We start from the raw sequence: 16,777 nt of genomic DNA, 5'->3' as shown, positions 1-16,777 counted from the left end.
TATGCCCCAGATAGTTGTCAGTGCTGACACCAGGCCAGGCCTTGAGATATGGTCTCATGGCCCCTTCGCAGCACGTAGGCCTTCTTTCATAGATCACTGTCAGCTTTCTTGAGAACAGGATGACCCTGTGAATAACATGGTCATCAATAACATGACCCTGACATTACTTAAGAAAAACTGTTTTGTCTTAAATTACTTACTCTGCAAAAATAAGGGTAAATGGGTTTAAAAGCAGTCTTGCACAAAGGGTCGGGGCTACTCTCTGGACTCCCTGCATGTAGAAAGGCAGAGCAGTCACCGGCCGGCTAATAAAGGCTCCCTAAATTTTAATTTGGTCTGGACTCCAGTGGTTGTTCACTCGTGTTCGCTCCACAACAAAATGATTACTTATACATTTGAATTTGGCAATCTTGCTAAAATCTGATTAATCCTAATAATTTACCTGTAAATTCCTTTGGATTTCTTACATACATACCCTGAATCATCCCAAAATAGTAATATTTATTGATCCTTCTTTTTGAGTCCTTTTTAAAAATTTTTTTTGCATTAGCCAAGATATCCGGTATAATGTTTAAAGTGGTGACAGCAGGCATTCCTTTATTTGGATCCCAATGAAATATTCCCAATATTTCACCATCAGATTTGTTTTAGGGTTTTTGTAGATGCTCTTTTTCCTACATTTATTGTAAACTGATGATTCTTCTCTTGGGAAATTACATTAATTTTTTGTTTTTGATCCAACCTTGCAGCATTTCTGGGACAAACTCAACTTCTATGGATTGCTGATCTTGGTTTACTAGTATCTTATTTAGGATATCTGCATTTATTTCATGGATAAAAGTGGACTGTAACTTTCCATTTCTGTAAAATTATCTCAGTTATACTAGATTTTAGTACGCAATCTCATAAAATGAACTGAAGAATATTCCCTATTTTTTATTCTTTGGAATACAGTAAGTCCTCTTAAAATCATCAATAGGTTTTGTGACTTCAAGCAAAAAAAAAAAAAAATCAACTATAACAAAATCAATTTTACAATAGGCTAACTGATATAAAAAAGATTAAATTTTTACAGCATCTCATTAACATGATAAGGAAATGGCTAAATGAAATGCTGTTATTCAAGGACTTGCTGTAGTTTAAAATTGATGGTGTTTCTTCCTTAACCTTTTGCACTCGGATGTCGAGTGTGACTCGTCAAGGTCAGCATTAGAATAAAGGAATCGAGAAAAAAGCAAGCGAGTGCAAAGGGTTAAATGTGTTATAAAACTGAACCCTGAACTCATCCATCAGGGTCAAGTTACACATTTGTGTCACCTATTCTCACACTTTCCATGGGCTGACAGTGCTGCCTGAAACAGTTTCATAAATTGTAGGTTCTTTACTCATTATGGTAGAGCTAAGGTATATTGTTCATATCATAGATATAAGCCATTTATAAATTTGACATATTAGTCAATAAATGCTATTTTTTAATGGTGTCTTGTCTTCATCTTTTCACTTGTCATCAGCATTTTTCTTTTTTGTCACTTTATAAGGTTTAGCACATGTGTCAACAAGTGGAAACCACAAAGCTTCACTGAAATGTGACTCCCGCCTTCACTAACAAATAAAGGCCTTTTTCACAGCAGCTTTCTAGTTTAAAATAAAATGTGGGCCTCATCATCATGGGGAATATTGTCCCCCCCCCCCCCCAAAAAAAAAGAAAGAGTCAAATCTGCATGTTTATTGCCAAACATCAAGAATCTACTTCAAATGGTATAGATCAGTACTGTATGCATAGTTATTTGGAGCAAAGGGTGTATTCTTCAAACAATGGCCATCATTTAATTTGGTTATATATTTTCCTCTTTTTAAAAGCTGAGGTATAATTTAACATATAAAGACAAAACCATAGGACATTTTAAGGAGTAAATGTTAAGTATAAACAAATAATATTATAAAGCTCCAAACAGTTGAGAATCACTAGTGAAAGAAAATAATTCATTAAAATTAGCACCCCCACCCCTTTGAAAATCCAGGCCAGAATCACTAATCATGTTTGTTAAACTAAAGTACTTCTTACCTTTGAACCCAAATCTTTTAGACTAGATTGAAGATAAGGCGTCTCGTCTCAGCTGCTTTGTGACTCAATTATGCAAGTCATTTCACCTATTCATTCTAATTTGAAGTTATCACGATAACACTTTCATCATGTGTAATTTTAGGCACTGTTTCCCTAGTCTTACTTATTCCTCTGTTTAATTCGTTTTATACCAGTTTCACAAGGCTTGTCTTTTCCAAGTATAGCATTGGAAACTACTGAAGTGCTCCAGTTGATCATCCAGTCACCATACGAAACATAGAAAGCATCACAATAAAACCTGACACCTAACCAATTCAAAGTTTTACTTAGTACTGTTAAAACAACAATAAAAGCTTTGGAGAACCAATTCCATTCCTGCATAATAAAAAAAAAAGTTTATATAAAATCTGAAGCTTTAAGCTATTTTATGCTTAATTGACAAAAGGGCACATGTTTACAAACATATATTTAGATACATAAGTCTATGCATTTTTGTGGAAATGCCTACCTTTCAGAAACAGCCTCATCATGATCCTGTGACAAATTAATCTTTTCAACTGCTTTTTCTGAAGGGTTGGAAGGTCCAGAATTCACAGGAGTCTTTCTTTCATCTAGACTATTAACTGGGTTCTTATCCAAATTCAGAGTCTCTGAATTTGCAACCTGTTAATTGGGCAAGGTAAAGGCAGATGAGGGGAGGGTTAGGAATTGTCTTCTTCCACACAAAACTGATGACAGGTAAAAGTTAACTTAGAAACTGTTCTCAAAATAGCCTTGCATACAGATGGCAAAACATATATTAAATTATATTTTAATAGCTAATGATAATGACTGTTTTTGTAAAAATTAATTTTAAAAAATACTTCAAAGAAATAAAAATAATGATAGTACAAATTAACTTCCCAGCTTAAATGGAAGGAAGGAAAAACAAACATCTAGGTCAGCAATTTTTAACTGGTGTACCAACAAGAATTTTTAAAACATGCTAAATATACTTCACTATTTAGTCAGGAGCACTGATAAAATTTCAACTTGCTCTTCTAGTCACTGGGTTTTGTTTTAGACTTGGAGCTGTAACCTTTAGCCCATGATTTAGTTGAGAATTTTCAGTATTTAAAATATCTGTATATATTAATCAATACAAAAGGATAAGTTGGTCGATTGCCTAACTTATGGGCTTTTCTGATGGATAACATGAACAAAAATACAGGTACACAAAGAAAGAATTCTGAAATGTTTATATTACAAGTACAGATTTTATATGTAGAAATAGGTTCAAATATTAGAAAACAATAGCAAAAAAAAAATATTGGTATCCTTTTAATTCCAGGACAATGTGGCATAGACTCACTTTTCTCTTCCCCGTATAACTAAATGCCTTGAAAGTATTTCAAGAGATAATGATAAAATGCCCCTAAAAGGTAGAAAGAGGAGGGCAGATTGCTTGGGGACCTCAAGATTGAGGAGTAATGAGTTCCCTGAGTTTTCTTTTTATTATCTAGTAGAGGCCTGATCCACGAAAATTCATGCAAGAGTAAGCCTTCCTTCCCCTGGCTGTAGGCACTGGCTTTCCTCCGGCACCCAGGACCCAGGCTTCCCTCCTCTGGCCAGCCACAGGCACCCGGGCCGGCTTCACCCAGGTCCCCAGCTTTGTCAGGAAGGACGTCCGGTCTATCCGGTCTAATTAGCATATTACCCTTTTATTAGTATAGAAGATATATCCTGCACTGGGTGCCAGAAAAGCCAGGGTCCTGTCCTTCTCCACAAACGTACAGCAGGGTTGGCTAGTCTCTCACTCCATACCTGCAGAATTAGCCAGAACCACTGCAGCAGCAGTGTCAGCTGTGTCCCTCCCTGACACCTGGGGCAGCAGTGACCCTCAGTGGCTGCAGTAGCAATGCTACTGAAAGCCAGCCAGGAACCAATTCCCAGGACTCCACACCTGCAAGAGCAGTGGGCCAAATCCACTGCAGTGGCAGTGGGGCTAGACTACCGAAGCCTCAGTAGTGCCCCTGCTCCACATCTGGAGCAGCTACAGGACCAATCTACCACAGTGGCAGTGACCACAGGTCAACGTTTCCTGAACTTCCCCCCCCAAGATCACCAGAGAGTCCAGGCAGCACCTGCAGGTATTGAATGGAAGATCCAGTGGAGGCAGAAAAATAAAACCAACCAGAATAGCACTGCAAGGATTTTGCAAAGTAAATTGTCATTGAACTATAGCTCACACAGAATCCAGAACCTACACACTAAATCTAAATAAGGTAACTGCCTGCTGAAAGAGTTAAATGCCTAATCTCTTCAAAGAGCTCTTTCTCTGTGTGACCAAATACTCTGACCTTTTGATCTTTCCAAGACACTACACCAAAGGCCTGTCCTGATACATCATTGGCTTTCTCTCCAGACCATGCTTTCTGGTAGAAAACCTAAGTTTTGGGTCTTTTGCAATCTGGATAGGCTCAGACTTTTCCAAATCAAGTCTGCCTGTTTTCTTTTTGCTAAACAGTTCCTTCTTCAATGTATCTCTTCCCTCTCACATTTTACTGTAAAAAGCAAGAAACCAAGCCAAACCTTCCACACTTTGCTAAAAAATCTTGATAGCCTAATAAAAATCCAAGTTCATCACTTACAAGTTGTTTTCCAATCACTGCAAGACACACAATTCAGCTAAGCTTCCTGCCACTATGTAGCAAGATTCCTCTGTCCTTGTTTCCTTTAGAATCCTCACCAACTGTGCTTTCAAATATCCATATTTCTTCCACATCTTTTTATGAACACTTAGATATTCTCTATGACTATATATAGGTTTTCTCTAAGGTGCTCCCCATTTCCTTTATGAGCTCTCCCCTGCAATCTTTAACATCTACATTTCTACGGAATGTTAAAAAAATCATGTTCCTCAATATTATTCTAGCTTTTTACCCAATATCACATTCTAAATCCACTTCCACATTTTCAGCGATTTGTTAGAGCAGCATCCCACATGCCCCGAGATTCTGTATTAGTTTACCAAAAATTTATTCCATCACAGTTCTGGAGGCCAGAAATTTGAAATTAGTTTCACTAAGCCAAGATAAAGTTGTTTGTAGAGTTGCATCCCTTCTGGAAACTTTAGGGGACAATCTCTTTCCTTATTCCCAGGTTCTAGAAACTGTCAGCATTCCTTGGCTCATAGCCCCTTCCTCCATTTTCAGTGCAATCATTCCAATCTCTGCTTCCACTGTCACATCTCGTTTCTGCTGTGGCCTTCTTGACTCCTTTAAATAAGGATGCTATGAATACTGAGCCCTCCGGATAATCTCACCATCTCTAAGATCCTCCTACCATATAAAGTAAGATATACTCACAGATTCTGAGGATTTGGTCAAGGGCATCTTTTCAGAACCATTATTCACCACTATTAATCATTTTGACACAATTAACACAGAAGTGACATTTATAGAACATTACACCCAACATTATTTTCAAGTATACATGGAACATTCACCAAGGGAAACTATATCTTGGCTAAAAAGTAAGTGTCAATTAACTGCCAAGATTGAAACTTTACAAAGTATGTTCTCTAACCTAAATTAAATTAGATATCAGTAAAAATAGTAGACCTAGAAAAGTACCAAATATATGGAAATTAAACACACACACTTCTAAATAACCCATGAGTCAAAGAACAATACCATAAGGGAAATTAGAAATTATTCTGAACTGATGAAAAACAAAAATACATTATAACAAATATGATATAATCTCTGCACTGAGAAGATGTTTAGAAGATGCTAAGAAAAAGCAGTGCTTAGAAGGAAATGTATAGCTTTAAATATTTTCCAGTAGAAAAGAAGGTTAAACATTAATGCTCTTTTCTCTTAAGAAGCTGGAAAAAGAGCAAATTATATCACAAAGTAACTGAGAGGAAAAAAAATAATAAAAAACAGAAAAGATACAAGTGATAGAGAATTGATAAGGTTTTAATTCTAGCAAGACTGATTAAGGTAAAAACATAGCTTACCAGTATCAGAAATGAAATAGAGTATATCATTACAGCTCTACAAATATTAAAGATAAGGGAATTTAATTTTATCAATAATTTTATGTTAACAAATTCAACAACTTAGATAAAATGGACAAATTCCTTGCAAAGAACAGCTTAGAAAACTGATACAAGAACCACATTTGACTGACTTAAAAAAAAAAAAAAAGAAAACTGATACAAGATGAAAGAAAAGGAGGGACCCTCAGATCCCCTTGATCTCCGTAGGCCAAATCCCTGATCTGAGGGGGCAGGAGTCCTTCCTCCCAGGGGACCTCCCTGTGCTGGCAATCCCGGGAATGGGGAAGTAGGTTGGAGGGTGTTTAGGTGGGGAGAGGGAGGAGTGAAGGTATTGAGGGGGAGTGGCTGTTGCAGATGGGGCATGAGAGACAGTCCAGGTTTGAGGAGGGGATATGAGACTGGGGGTGGAGGGTTGAGTAACGGAATGGAAGAAAGGTGGTGAGGCCAAAATCTGGGCTGGTGGATTAAGGATGGGGGAGGGGGAGTTATTGCAGGGAGGAAGGTTCAGAACTAAGAAAAAAAAAACAAAGATGAAAGAAAAAAATCTGAATTGCCCTATATCTATTAATTGAATTTAAGAAAAAGTCTTCCTATAAAGAAAGTTCCTTACCCAGAGGTGGATACTATCAAACATTGAAGGAAGTAGTAAAAATCCTACATACTTTCATTAAACAAGGCAGGGAATACTTCCTAATTCATTCATTGAGGTTAGCATAAATATGTTATCAAAGTAAATAAACACTACAAAAAAAATTCAGTGAATGTATATTGAACATTATATTTTAATTTTATTTAAAAATATAAACAACTGATGTTTTGTCTCTCACATCAATGTTTCTTTCTTGCTCTCCCTCTCTCTTTCAAATCAGTATGTGTATGTTGCAAAGTGTATTTTGATACAAAATACATGTGTTATTTATGAATGTACCAAATATAAAGATAGCTTAGGGATAATAGATTGACAGACAATATAAATATGAACATATTAAAATAGTAAAGATAGAATTTAGGTGCTAAGTACACAAGGGTTCACTGTAAAATTATTTCAACTTTGCTGTATATGTTTCATCATGATAAAATGGTGGGATGGGGACAGTCTAGGCAATCACAAATCAACTCTCTACTCATTTTATGAAAGTAATACAAGTGGCATTCACTTTTGGCTTCCCCAGAGATAAAGTCACAGAAACATTCTAAGTATCAATATATTGTCTTTTAATCCTTTTGTCTTAGTTTGGAAACATATTCATTTCTTATAATACAACTACTATAATGTGGGTCAAAATAGTTATTAAAACTCCTGTATATTTATACCAACCTCACAAGCTGTATTACTGGATAACATGTTTGGTTCCAAACAATTCCTTTGAGATACCAATACTTTTTTAAGACGTCTTTGAAGTTGTGCTATTTTTGCCTAGAAGAAAAAGAGAAAAACAAATAAATATGAAACCAGAGTACTAAAAATATATCATATAGATATGGATGAAAAACTATTTGCCAAAGTACTTTTCTGAGACTTTTTTATCCACCCAAATAAGTGAGAAATTCTTAGATAAGCCAAATATTTAAATCACATCTGATGCATCCTCTGACTGATGAATGGATAAAAGATGTGGTATATATACAATGGAATACTACTCAGCCTATAAAAAAAAGACATTTAAAAAAAGGAAATATTGACAACATGAATGAACTTTCAGGGTGTTATGCTAAGTGAAGTGAGTTGATAAAAAAGGGCAAAACGGTATTAATTTTACTCAAACAAACAAATAAAACCAAAACAAACTCTTAGCAACAGATTGGTGATTACCAGAAGGAAAGTGGGGTTGGAGAGGGTTAAATGAGTAAAAGGGGTCAAATGTATAATGATGGATAGGAACTAGATTTTCGGTGGTAAGCATGCTACAATGTATAGATATTGGATTACATACTATTGTACACCTGAAACTTATATAATGTTATAAGCCAATGTTAACGCAATTAAAAACATCATGTTTGTCCTAACTGATTTGGCTCAGTGGATAGAGCGTCGGCCTGCGGACTGAAGGGTCCCAGGTTCGATTCCAGTCAAGGGCATGTACCTTGGTTGCGGGCACATCCCCAGTAGGAGGTGTGCAGGAAGCAACTTATGTTTCTCTCTCATCGATGTTTCTAACTCTCTATCCCTCTCTCTTCCTTTCTGTAAAAAATATTTTAAAAAAATGTTTGATGCTGGTATGATATTTTAGAATAGAAAATAAAAACACCAACCTTCCAATTAGTCCATAATAAAATTAATGTTGGTAGAAACACCAATCAGCAAGTAACTCTAAAAGAGTAAACAACCCTCCCCCAAATCCTTGAAACTGGTTCTACAAGCTCTAATACAGAATATATAGGGTATCCCCAAAAATGTATACACACTTCAACAGCTGATAGCTATAGATTCTATTACATTTTGAAAAGGAAATGTATTTTAATAAACACTGCCTTTATAGTGTGTATACATTTTTTGGGGACACACTGTATTTTGAATTAAAAGAAATTGCCTATGTATTAAGCCTGTCAATATCAGAATAGCTTCGATTTCTAAATATCAGAATAGCTGCTATTGATAAGGGCCAATATTGATAAGATAAAATGAATTCTTAATCTATGGAAATCTCGTACACCAGGTTTGTGGCCAGGGATCATATTTGGGTCTGCCTATATTGTTTTCCTTCCCTAACATATAAAATATCACCAAATTCTACTTTTTAAGAGGACTCAAATGAAATCAAGTGAAATTAGAAACTTACGAAGAGTTCATCAGCTAGTGCTTCATGTTTATTCCTGCACTGTGTCTTCCCAATGCGTTCAGTCAGTTCTCTCAGTTTGTTATCAAATAGTTTGCAATGTATACTACAGATCTCCTGTTGAATCAAATGTTTGACCTAGAATTTTAAAATAAAGACCAAAATACCCCATGTTTCAAATTTAAAAGCAATTTTTTTACTTCTTAAAAATAGCTTTGCTCTTTTCTATGACCAATAAAGTATACTTTATATTATTATGTTTACATTTATATTTATATACCAGTAAGTTTTTTAAAAGTTGAGTATCAAATTCAATAGAACACACAACTTAACCTACTATTTCATAAAAAGGAACCCCACTTATCTGAAAATCAGAGCCCAATGAAAATGGTTGGTTGGTCTGTAGTAGAGCTGGAGCAATATGCAAGTTCGATCCTTGACCCTGCCATTAACAGTTATATGTAGTTATTTGCTCAATGTGTATGGTCGTATAAGGAACTTTTGTAACAGAGTTAGGTAGTCTCTCTTAATAACAAAACCTGCCATAATACATTTAAAAGTATTCAATAGTAATATTTACAACTTTACCCTAATATATTGTTCTTGGTGCTCAAAACTGGAACTTAAAACTTGGTATGCTAAACTCTTTTATACTGATATCACCTGGATGTAATTCAGTAATTTTATTTGTTTATTCCTAAGGTTTTTCCTTCTCATTTTCAATTGTTCTTACTCTTCAACACTATTTTCTACTTGATTTCTTCTGTAATGCTTCATTAACATTTCTTCAATAGTTTCTCAACATTGTTAGACATGATTGTCATTAATATTTTCACAACTTTTAAATATTTGACTAAACTAATAAAGTGCTTATTTTTACTGACAGCCATTACCTGTCACCCATGTGGTTTTTATGGATTACTGCATGCTTGCAAGTTAACTGCCTGGGGTGAATATGTGAAGTTCATAACCTTGGAGAAATATCTAAGTGTTCTGAATATGGGAATACCGTTTTGCTAACAAGCAAAGGCCACACAGTGCTTGTCAAACTTCCTGATGAGGAAGAATTACATGGGATATTTATTAATCACAAATTCTTGCCCTGGCTGGATGGCTGGCTTAATTGGTTAGACGCTGACCCCTATACTAAAAAAAGGTTGTGGGTTTGATTCCCAGTCAAGGCACATATCTACGTTGGTTGATCTATGATTTGATCCCTAGCTGGAGCACTTATGGGAGGCAAGTGATCGATGTTTCTCTCTCACATCAACGTTCCTCTCTCTCCAAAATCAATGTGAAACATATCCTCAGGATTAAAAATAAAATAAAAAATTCCGGGCCCTCCCCTGGGTTCACTAAATAGAATTTCTTGGAAAGGGGACCGTTAGTTTGAGAAAAGAGTAGCCTAAAAGAACAGTCTTCAACTATTAGTGAGCTTAAGAAACTACAATTTAGCCCTAGCTGGTTTGGCTCATTGGATAGAGCATTGGCCTATGGACCAAAGGGTCCTGGGTTCAATTCGGGTCAAGGGCACGTACCCTGGTTGCAGGCTCCTCCCCGGCCCAGGCCCTGGTCAGGGCTCAAGCAGGAGGCAACCAATTGATGTGTTTCTTGCACATCGACATCTCTCTGTCTTTCCCTCTCTCTTCTACTCTCCCTAAAGAAAAATCAATGGAAAAATATCCTTGGATGAGGATTAACAACAACAACAATAAAAAAATAAAGAGAGAAAAAGGAAGAAAGGAAGGAAGGAAGGAAGGAAGGAGGAAGGAAGAGAGGGAGGGAGGGAGGGAAGGAGGGAGGGAGGGAGGGAGGGAGGCAGGGAGGGAGGCAGGGAGGGAGGGAAAAAAAGAAAAGAAAGAAACCACAATTTAAACAAGTATTCCTGGTGATTCAGATGGAAGCAGACTCTGATAACTTGGTTATTTTGGACTAAATAACCACCGATGGGTAGATTCCTCTTGGTTAGATTGGACATTTGTTCTCATTTAGTGGTGTTGTTCCTCATATAGCAGACACAATAACCTCCAACAAATGCCTTATGAATGTCTTCTGCCAATGGTACTGTGTTAAAATTATAAAATCAGATGAAAGTCCTAGATACAATTTTCAGATTGCAGACAAAGTAGCCTAAAGATTGGACAAAGACTGGCAATTATGTATCTCCAATGTGCCTCAACTATCTAAGATGGTGGATGGAGCGACTAACTTGGATTTTAGAAGAAAAACTCCTCTATTTCAGTAATTTAATTGGCACCAATTAAGCCAAGATCCTTATGAAACCTCAAAATAAGAGTCAGCAGCCCCAGAATTCTCTCATAGGGAAGAACAACCTAAGAACAGGAGGCCCTAGTCCACTGGGATTCAAAGAAGAAAAACAGATGTGGTTTAGAAAGTTTACTGTTTGGACAGGAATCAAAACATCAAGTGAGAGTAAGCTAGCCTAGCTATTTAGAAGTAGGTAAAAAGATAGGAATTAGCTAAAACCCAAATTGTCTCTGGGGAATTTGCAATAAACTTCCTGGTGGTGGTGGTGGTGGGGTTAGAAGATAAAATAGACTGCATTCCCTAAATGTCATTGGGAAGGACTATTTTCTGTGTCAACTTGGACCAACTATTTTGTGAAGCAAATAAGAGTGAAGGAAAACCCTGATTTTTCCATGCCAGTGGAATTAAAATGTTCAAAGATTAAATTTTGTCTTTATATGTCCATATCAGACCTTATTTCTGAATTCAGTTACTAGTCACTGGGAGTAAGACACAGCTGTAATATTTTTCAACATTTTTCTTAAACTGCATCCAGGGTTACCATAATTCTGGTACCCGTTTCCTGCAAACAATAGAATATTTACATATTTTTTAATTAGTGTCTCTTTTGGTCTTCATGGAAGAAAAGAGATAGAAAGGGAAAAACTGTTGACTCATCTGTTAAGCTGGTTCAGCATTCATCTTTCAAAAAGGCTTCCAGGTATTATATGAATATACATTCGTATAATATGAAACTAGATAATTGTAATGGCCTGTTTTAAAAACCAGTAGTGTTTTTGTTTTGGATACAGTAAGCAGGGTAGTTTGAATTGGGACATTTTTGTTCCATTACAGCTGACAGGCATTCATTTACTACTTAATGTCTTTTAGTTGTGGCATTCTAGTGGTAAATACAGTAAAATAACAAAATATGGTAATCAAAACAGGACCTACTAAAACTGAAGCTCATTACACTTAATCTCAGTTGATCAGACATGTATGGAAACTGTAATACAATGAGATGAAATTGAGCAAAAATGAAAGCAAAGCATGTGTTTAATGATACTATAAAGCAAAATGTCAGATAATACAGCATATCTATGTAAACTTGGAAATTAGGACAAGTAAACCTGAATGTAACAGGACTATGCAATGAACTTTAGGTTGTCTGAGTCTATGAAATAGTGATCAATTGTGATGTCTACAAATAGCTACAAATACAGACCAAAGAACCTCATTACCAGTACAAAATAGATTTTTCAGCAAAGCTCATGGCCATGGGGTATCTGACTCACAAAGAGATTTGAATGTATTAATTACTGAAAAGCCCATACTCTTTCTACCAGAGCGCATTATCTAGGGTTACTCTGCATAGGATAATTCTCAAGAAATTAGCGTTATCTTGGTAATGTAAATAATTATCTTCCCCCCAATACCTCCATCTGCTAATTCATTTTTCATATACCAGCTTTGCATCAAGTGACAGTCATCTGTACTAAGTCATTATGGAGATCAATTAACTTTTACCATTTTTTAAAATCCGCACCTGAGGATATTTTTCCCATTGATTTTTTAGAGAGAGTGGGGAGGGAGGGGAGAGGGAGGAAGAGAGACATCAACCCGATTAACTAGGTTGGGAATCAAACCTGTGTGACCCTTTGATGTGAGGGCTAATGATCTTTATCACTGAGCAAAACCTGGTAGGGCAACTATTTCCCGCCCTCTCCCCCCCCCCTTTTTTTAATTTGTCTTTATTGATTTTAGAGAGAATGGGAGAGAGAGAGAGGGAAGGAGGAAGGGAGAGGAACATCGATATAAGAGAGAAACATTGACTGGCTGCCTCTCTCAAGCATCCCTACGGAGGATCAAACCTGAAATCTGGGGATGTGCCCAGAATGGAAATCTAACCAGTGACCTTTTGGTGTATAGGATGACACTCACCCAACTGAGCAACACTAGCCAGGACAACTTTTACCATATTTTACTAATCAAAAGTAGAGGTTTCTGAAGCAAATATTTAAGTCCAAATATTTTACCTGTTCCAGCAAAGCTGTTTGCTTTTCCAGAGCTACACAAAAATTTTCATTAATTTGCTCTGAAGTTTTCAGGCGCTTAACATTTTCTTTGTTTTCTGAAAACATCCTCTTCTTTTGATTATGGCCTTGGGGAGATGGAAAGATCAGAGATAAAAATATCCCTTCTAAATGAAGGAAACAGGGCAATTCTCTAATTTATAGACCCTCTCAGCAAATGGAAAAACTAAAATGTGACCATTGACAGCGTTTTTTTAGAAAATGCAATTGTATAAAAAATTGCAACAATCTAATTTATTTTTTAAAATGAATATCGTAGGTAGGGTTCTGGTCTCAGATGCATTTTCCCTTCAACCCTCCTCAATATACATTTAATATCTATTTAATACGGAAAAAAATGGAATAAATTATAGCATTTAATTTTCTATTTAGTTGGTTAAGTAGTTACAATGTTTTTATAAACAGTTACTTAGGCAGTCCTACATATTTTTAATATGTCATCCTATTTTTAAGCAATTTAAAATTCATGTTGTTAAATGATCACTCTGAAGCCTAGACAAAATTTATCCTATAAAATCAGCTTTTTCTTATATTTCAGTAAGCTACACAAACATCCTACTTCGAATGAAATATACTTTAGCTATTTTAATGATTTTATAACCCTAGAACTTCATTGGTTAATTATTTGATGCATTTCTCTCTCACTCTACACACACACACAAGTATGTATATATATGTGCATATACTTGGCACATGATTTACAGGTCAATTTTATGAAAAAAAAAAAAAAGGGTTCACCAACAATTTAAAAATCCACTCTCTCTTTCAACTAGCCTCTTAATCTAATAAATAAAACTTCAAAATAAGAAATTATGTAGATGAAATAAACGAAGTAAATGCTATAAACCACCTTTTGTATTTTTGTGCTCTCAAGGAAAAGTGACTGATTTATTGACAGAATTTATGGCTCTTTGGATATAGAGGGTACCATTTCCCCTCACCACCAAGAGTAGTTCAGAAACAAGATACTCTGAAATAACTGTCATTGTTTACCTTTTCCCTGTCAATACAGGGTGGAGCTAAAATAGGTTTATAGTTTTAAGTACACAAAAAGCTTATTCCTGTATAATTACTTATTAATTATGGTAATATTTTCCAAACAACTGTACTTTTGCCCCACTGGGTATGTACTCTACTGTTTCTATATCTGAGACTATAAAATCCAACAAAAGGCAGTGATTATTTTGATTTCCCCAGAAGATATACAAGTATACACTTACTGTTATTACTATCTGTGTCAAGTGATGACAGCCATGTTGACTCTGTATTTTCACCATTTGAAATGCTAGAATAGGTTCTATAGGATTCTTCACTTTTCAAACTGTCAGCAGTACAGTTACTATAAAAGACTGAATTTACTGCCGTAGGTATTTTATCAACAGGCACAAAATGCGTGTCTGAACTTAAAATCAAAATGTCATTTTGCCTTTTATCATGCGATGCAGAAATGGAGTTTGTTTCTAAATGGGAAACTATCTTGTCATTGATCTTATCCAAGGTATTGATTACTGCAGACGGTGACATTTGAACTTGACTACTCAATACACTGTGTTGGTTACTAATGGATTTCAGATTACAATCCTCCTTGTGTTGTTCAAAACAGGATCTTATTACATTTGCCTTCTTACAGCTTTCAGAAGTGTTTTGTGAATCTTTTGCCTCCTGTGTAGACAGATTCCTGGGAGATTCTATTGGTTTACTTGGCTTTTGGTAAGGGCGTACAGCTTGTTCTTCAATGTATTGCAATCTTGTTTCCAAATCAATTTCTAGTGGTTTTATTGAATTCTGAGAAAATGCTTTACTTTTTTGTGAGCACTCTGAATTTTTATTAGAGTCCAATGAGGAAACATCATTTTCAGAATGTCTACATTTGTTATTTATGACAAAACTTGAATTCTGATTATCACTTGACACATTATTCCCAATTGCTGCTGTTTTCAGTGCTTCAACATTCTTTGACTTATGGAGGATCTCTAATTGTTTTCGGCAACTGGGAGGCATTGTTTTTTTGGCTTTTAATATCTTCCGTTTACTTCTATCTGGACTTGCCATCTTTCATATCCTAGAATTTAAGATACCATATTTAAATGCATTTCTCCAGCAGACAAAAGCTAACATCTATTTACAATATTAAAACAATGTTGAGACTATCTCTTCATTTAGTTATTTTTATTGAAAATCCACGTTTACTAAAATATACAAATAATTTCAATTTCTTTCTATAAATATAAACTATATAAATTCAAAATTTATAGTGCTAGTAAGCCTCTACTTGTTACTAAACCTGATAATTTACCTGGCCACTTTTTATAACACTTTACTGCTATAACCATCAACTTCTGGTTTAAATAATCTAAGCAGGCCATACTTTAGATAATCTAAGATTAAGTTGCAATTGTGCATAAACACAGAAACAATGTTTTATACAGAACATTCCATTTTCTACACACAGTGGCACTTTTTAAAAGCTTTCCTAACATTCAAATTTTCAAAATAAATGGTACTGCAAGAGTAATTTCCCAATAGGCATGAATATGAAATGAGCACTAAGATATACAACATGATGCCAGTTATAATAAGAAAGCCAATTTAGGTTTTATAATAATTACTGATTGTTTCTCATAATTTAAGGAAAATCTACCACACAGCAGAGAAATATTTTAGTATTTATCTCAGTGTCCACATCAACTTCTATCTGAACAGTAGGTAGGTAACTGGTCTATTTTGCTCTTATTTTGCTGCTTGTCTGTTGCCATCATGGGTTGCATGCATGCTCCCAAGTAAGGGCCTGTCCTAGTCAGCTCTGCCTTGCCACTGCATCATCCCCACCTGGCTGAAGTTGACCTGTGACAATGTGAAACAGCAGATCTGCAAATTGGCCAAGAAGGGGCCGACTCATCACAAATCTGTGTGATCCTGAGAGGATAGTGTTACATAAGTGACAGGCAATACAATCTTGAGAATTCTTAAGTCAAAATGATTTGCTCCTGATGTTCCTGAGCATCTCTACTATTAAATTAAGAGAACTATTGCTATTCAAAAGCATCTTGAAAGGAACATAATAAATTTTTTAAAAAAGGATTCTGATCCTTTTTGTAAATTCTGTCCAATTTTGATCAATAGCCATATTCACTGGTTGGCCTGATATTATAAGACCAAACAAATCCTCCCCTGCAAAATTAGACATAGGAGACATTCACAGACTCTGCCCTAGTTGCATAAATTTATCTATGTATTCAAGCAATGAAATTATTGTTTAACTAGAAGAGAAAAAAAAAAGGAATACTGCAGTACTTCCAGTTAAGATGGCGGGACTAAATGATGTGTTTGCCTCCTCCCATTACCTCATCAAAATTTCAACTAACTTATTCAACAACCATCATTGAGAACCACCTGAAGACTAGCTGAACGGAAGTCCGAGAATTAAAAATATAAAGATGCCACAGTGAGACTGGTAAAAGGGGCATGGATGTGGTAGGGGCAGGTCCCACACTCACAGTGCAGGTATTAAAGATCAGAGGACTATCTCAGCTTTAAAGTTCCCCCAGAA

General features: G+C 35.7%; 1 protein-coding gene across 2 annotated transcripts in view; it reads right to left on the bottom strand.

Moving 5' to 3' along the window:
• The window catches only part of ATF7IP2 (activating transcription factor 7 interacting protein 2), a 118,907-nt gene that overhangs the window by 39,819 nt on the left and 62,311 nt on the right, over positions 1-16,777 (bottom strand). For both annotated transcript variants that reach the window (XM_079783569.1, XM_079783570.1), the window contains exons 2-6: positions 14,448-15,289; positions 13,171-13,295; positions 8,891-9,025; positions 7,429-7,527; positions 2,574-2,728 (exon numbers count right to left, since the gene is read on the bottom strand). In XM_079783569.1, the coding sequence (XP_079639695.1) occupies positions 2,574-2,728; positions 7,429-7,527; positions 8,891-9,025; positions 13,171-13,295; positions 14,448-15,279 (1,346 nt within the window). In that variant the 5' untranslated portion in view covers positions 15,280-15,289. The remainder of the gene's footprint in view (positions 1-2,573; positions 2,729-7,428; positions 7,528-8,890; positions 9,026-13,170; positions 13,296-14,447; positions 15,290-16,777) is intronic.

Source organism: Cnephaeus nilssonii (genome assembly GCF_951640355.1).
Source record: "Cnephaeus nilssonii genome assembly, chromosome: 2".
Classification (NCBI taxonomy): Eukaryota; Metazoa; Chordata; class Mammalia; order Chiroptera; family Vespertilionidae; genus Cnephaeus; species Cnephaeus nilssonii.
Note: the sequence above shows the minus strand (reverse complement) of the source record. Positions and strands in the feature narration are given on the sequence as shown.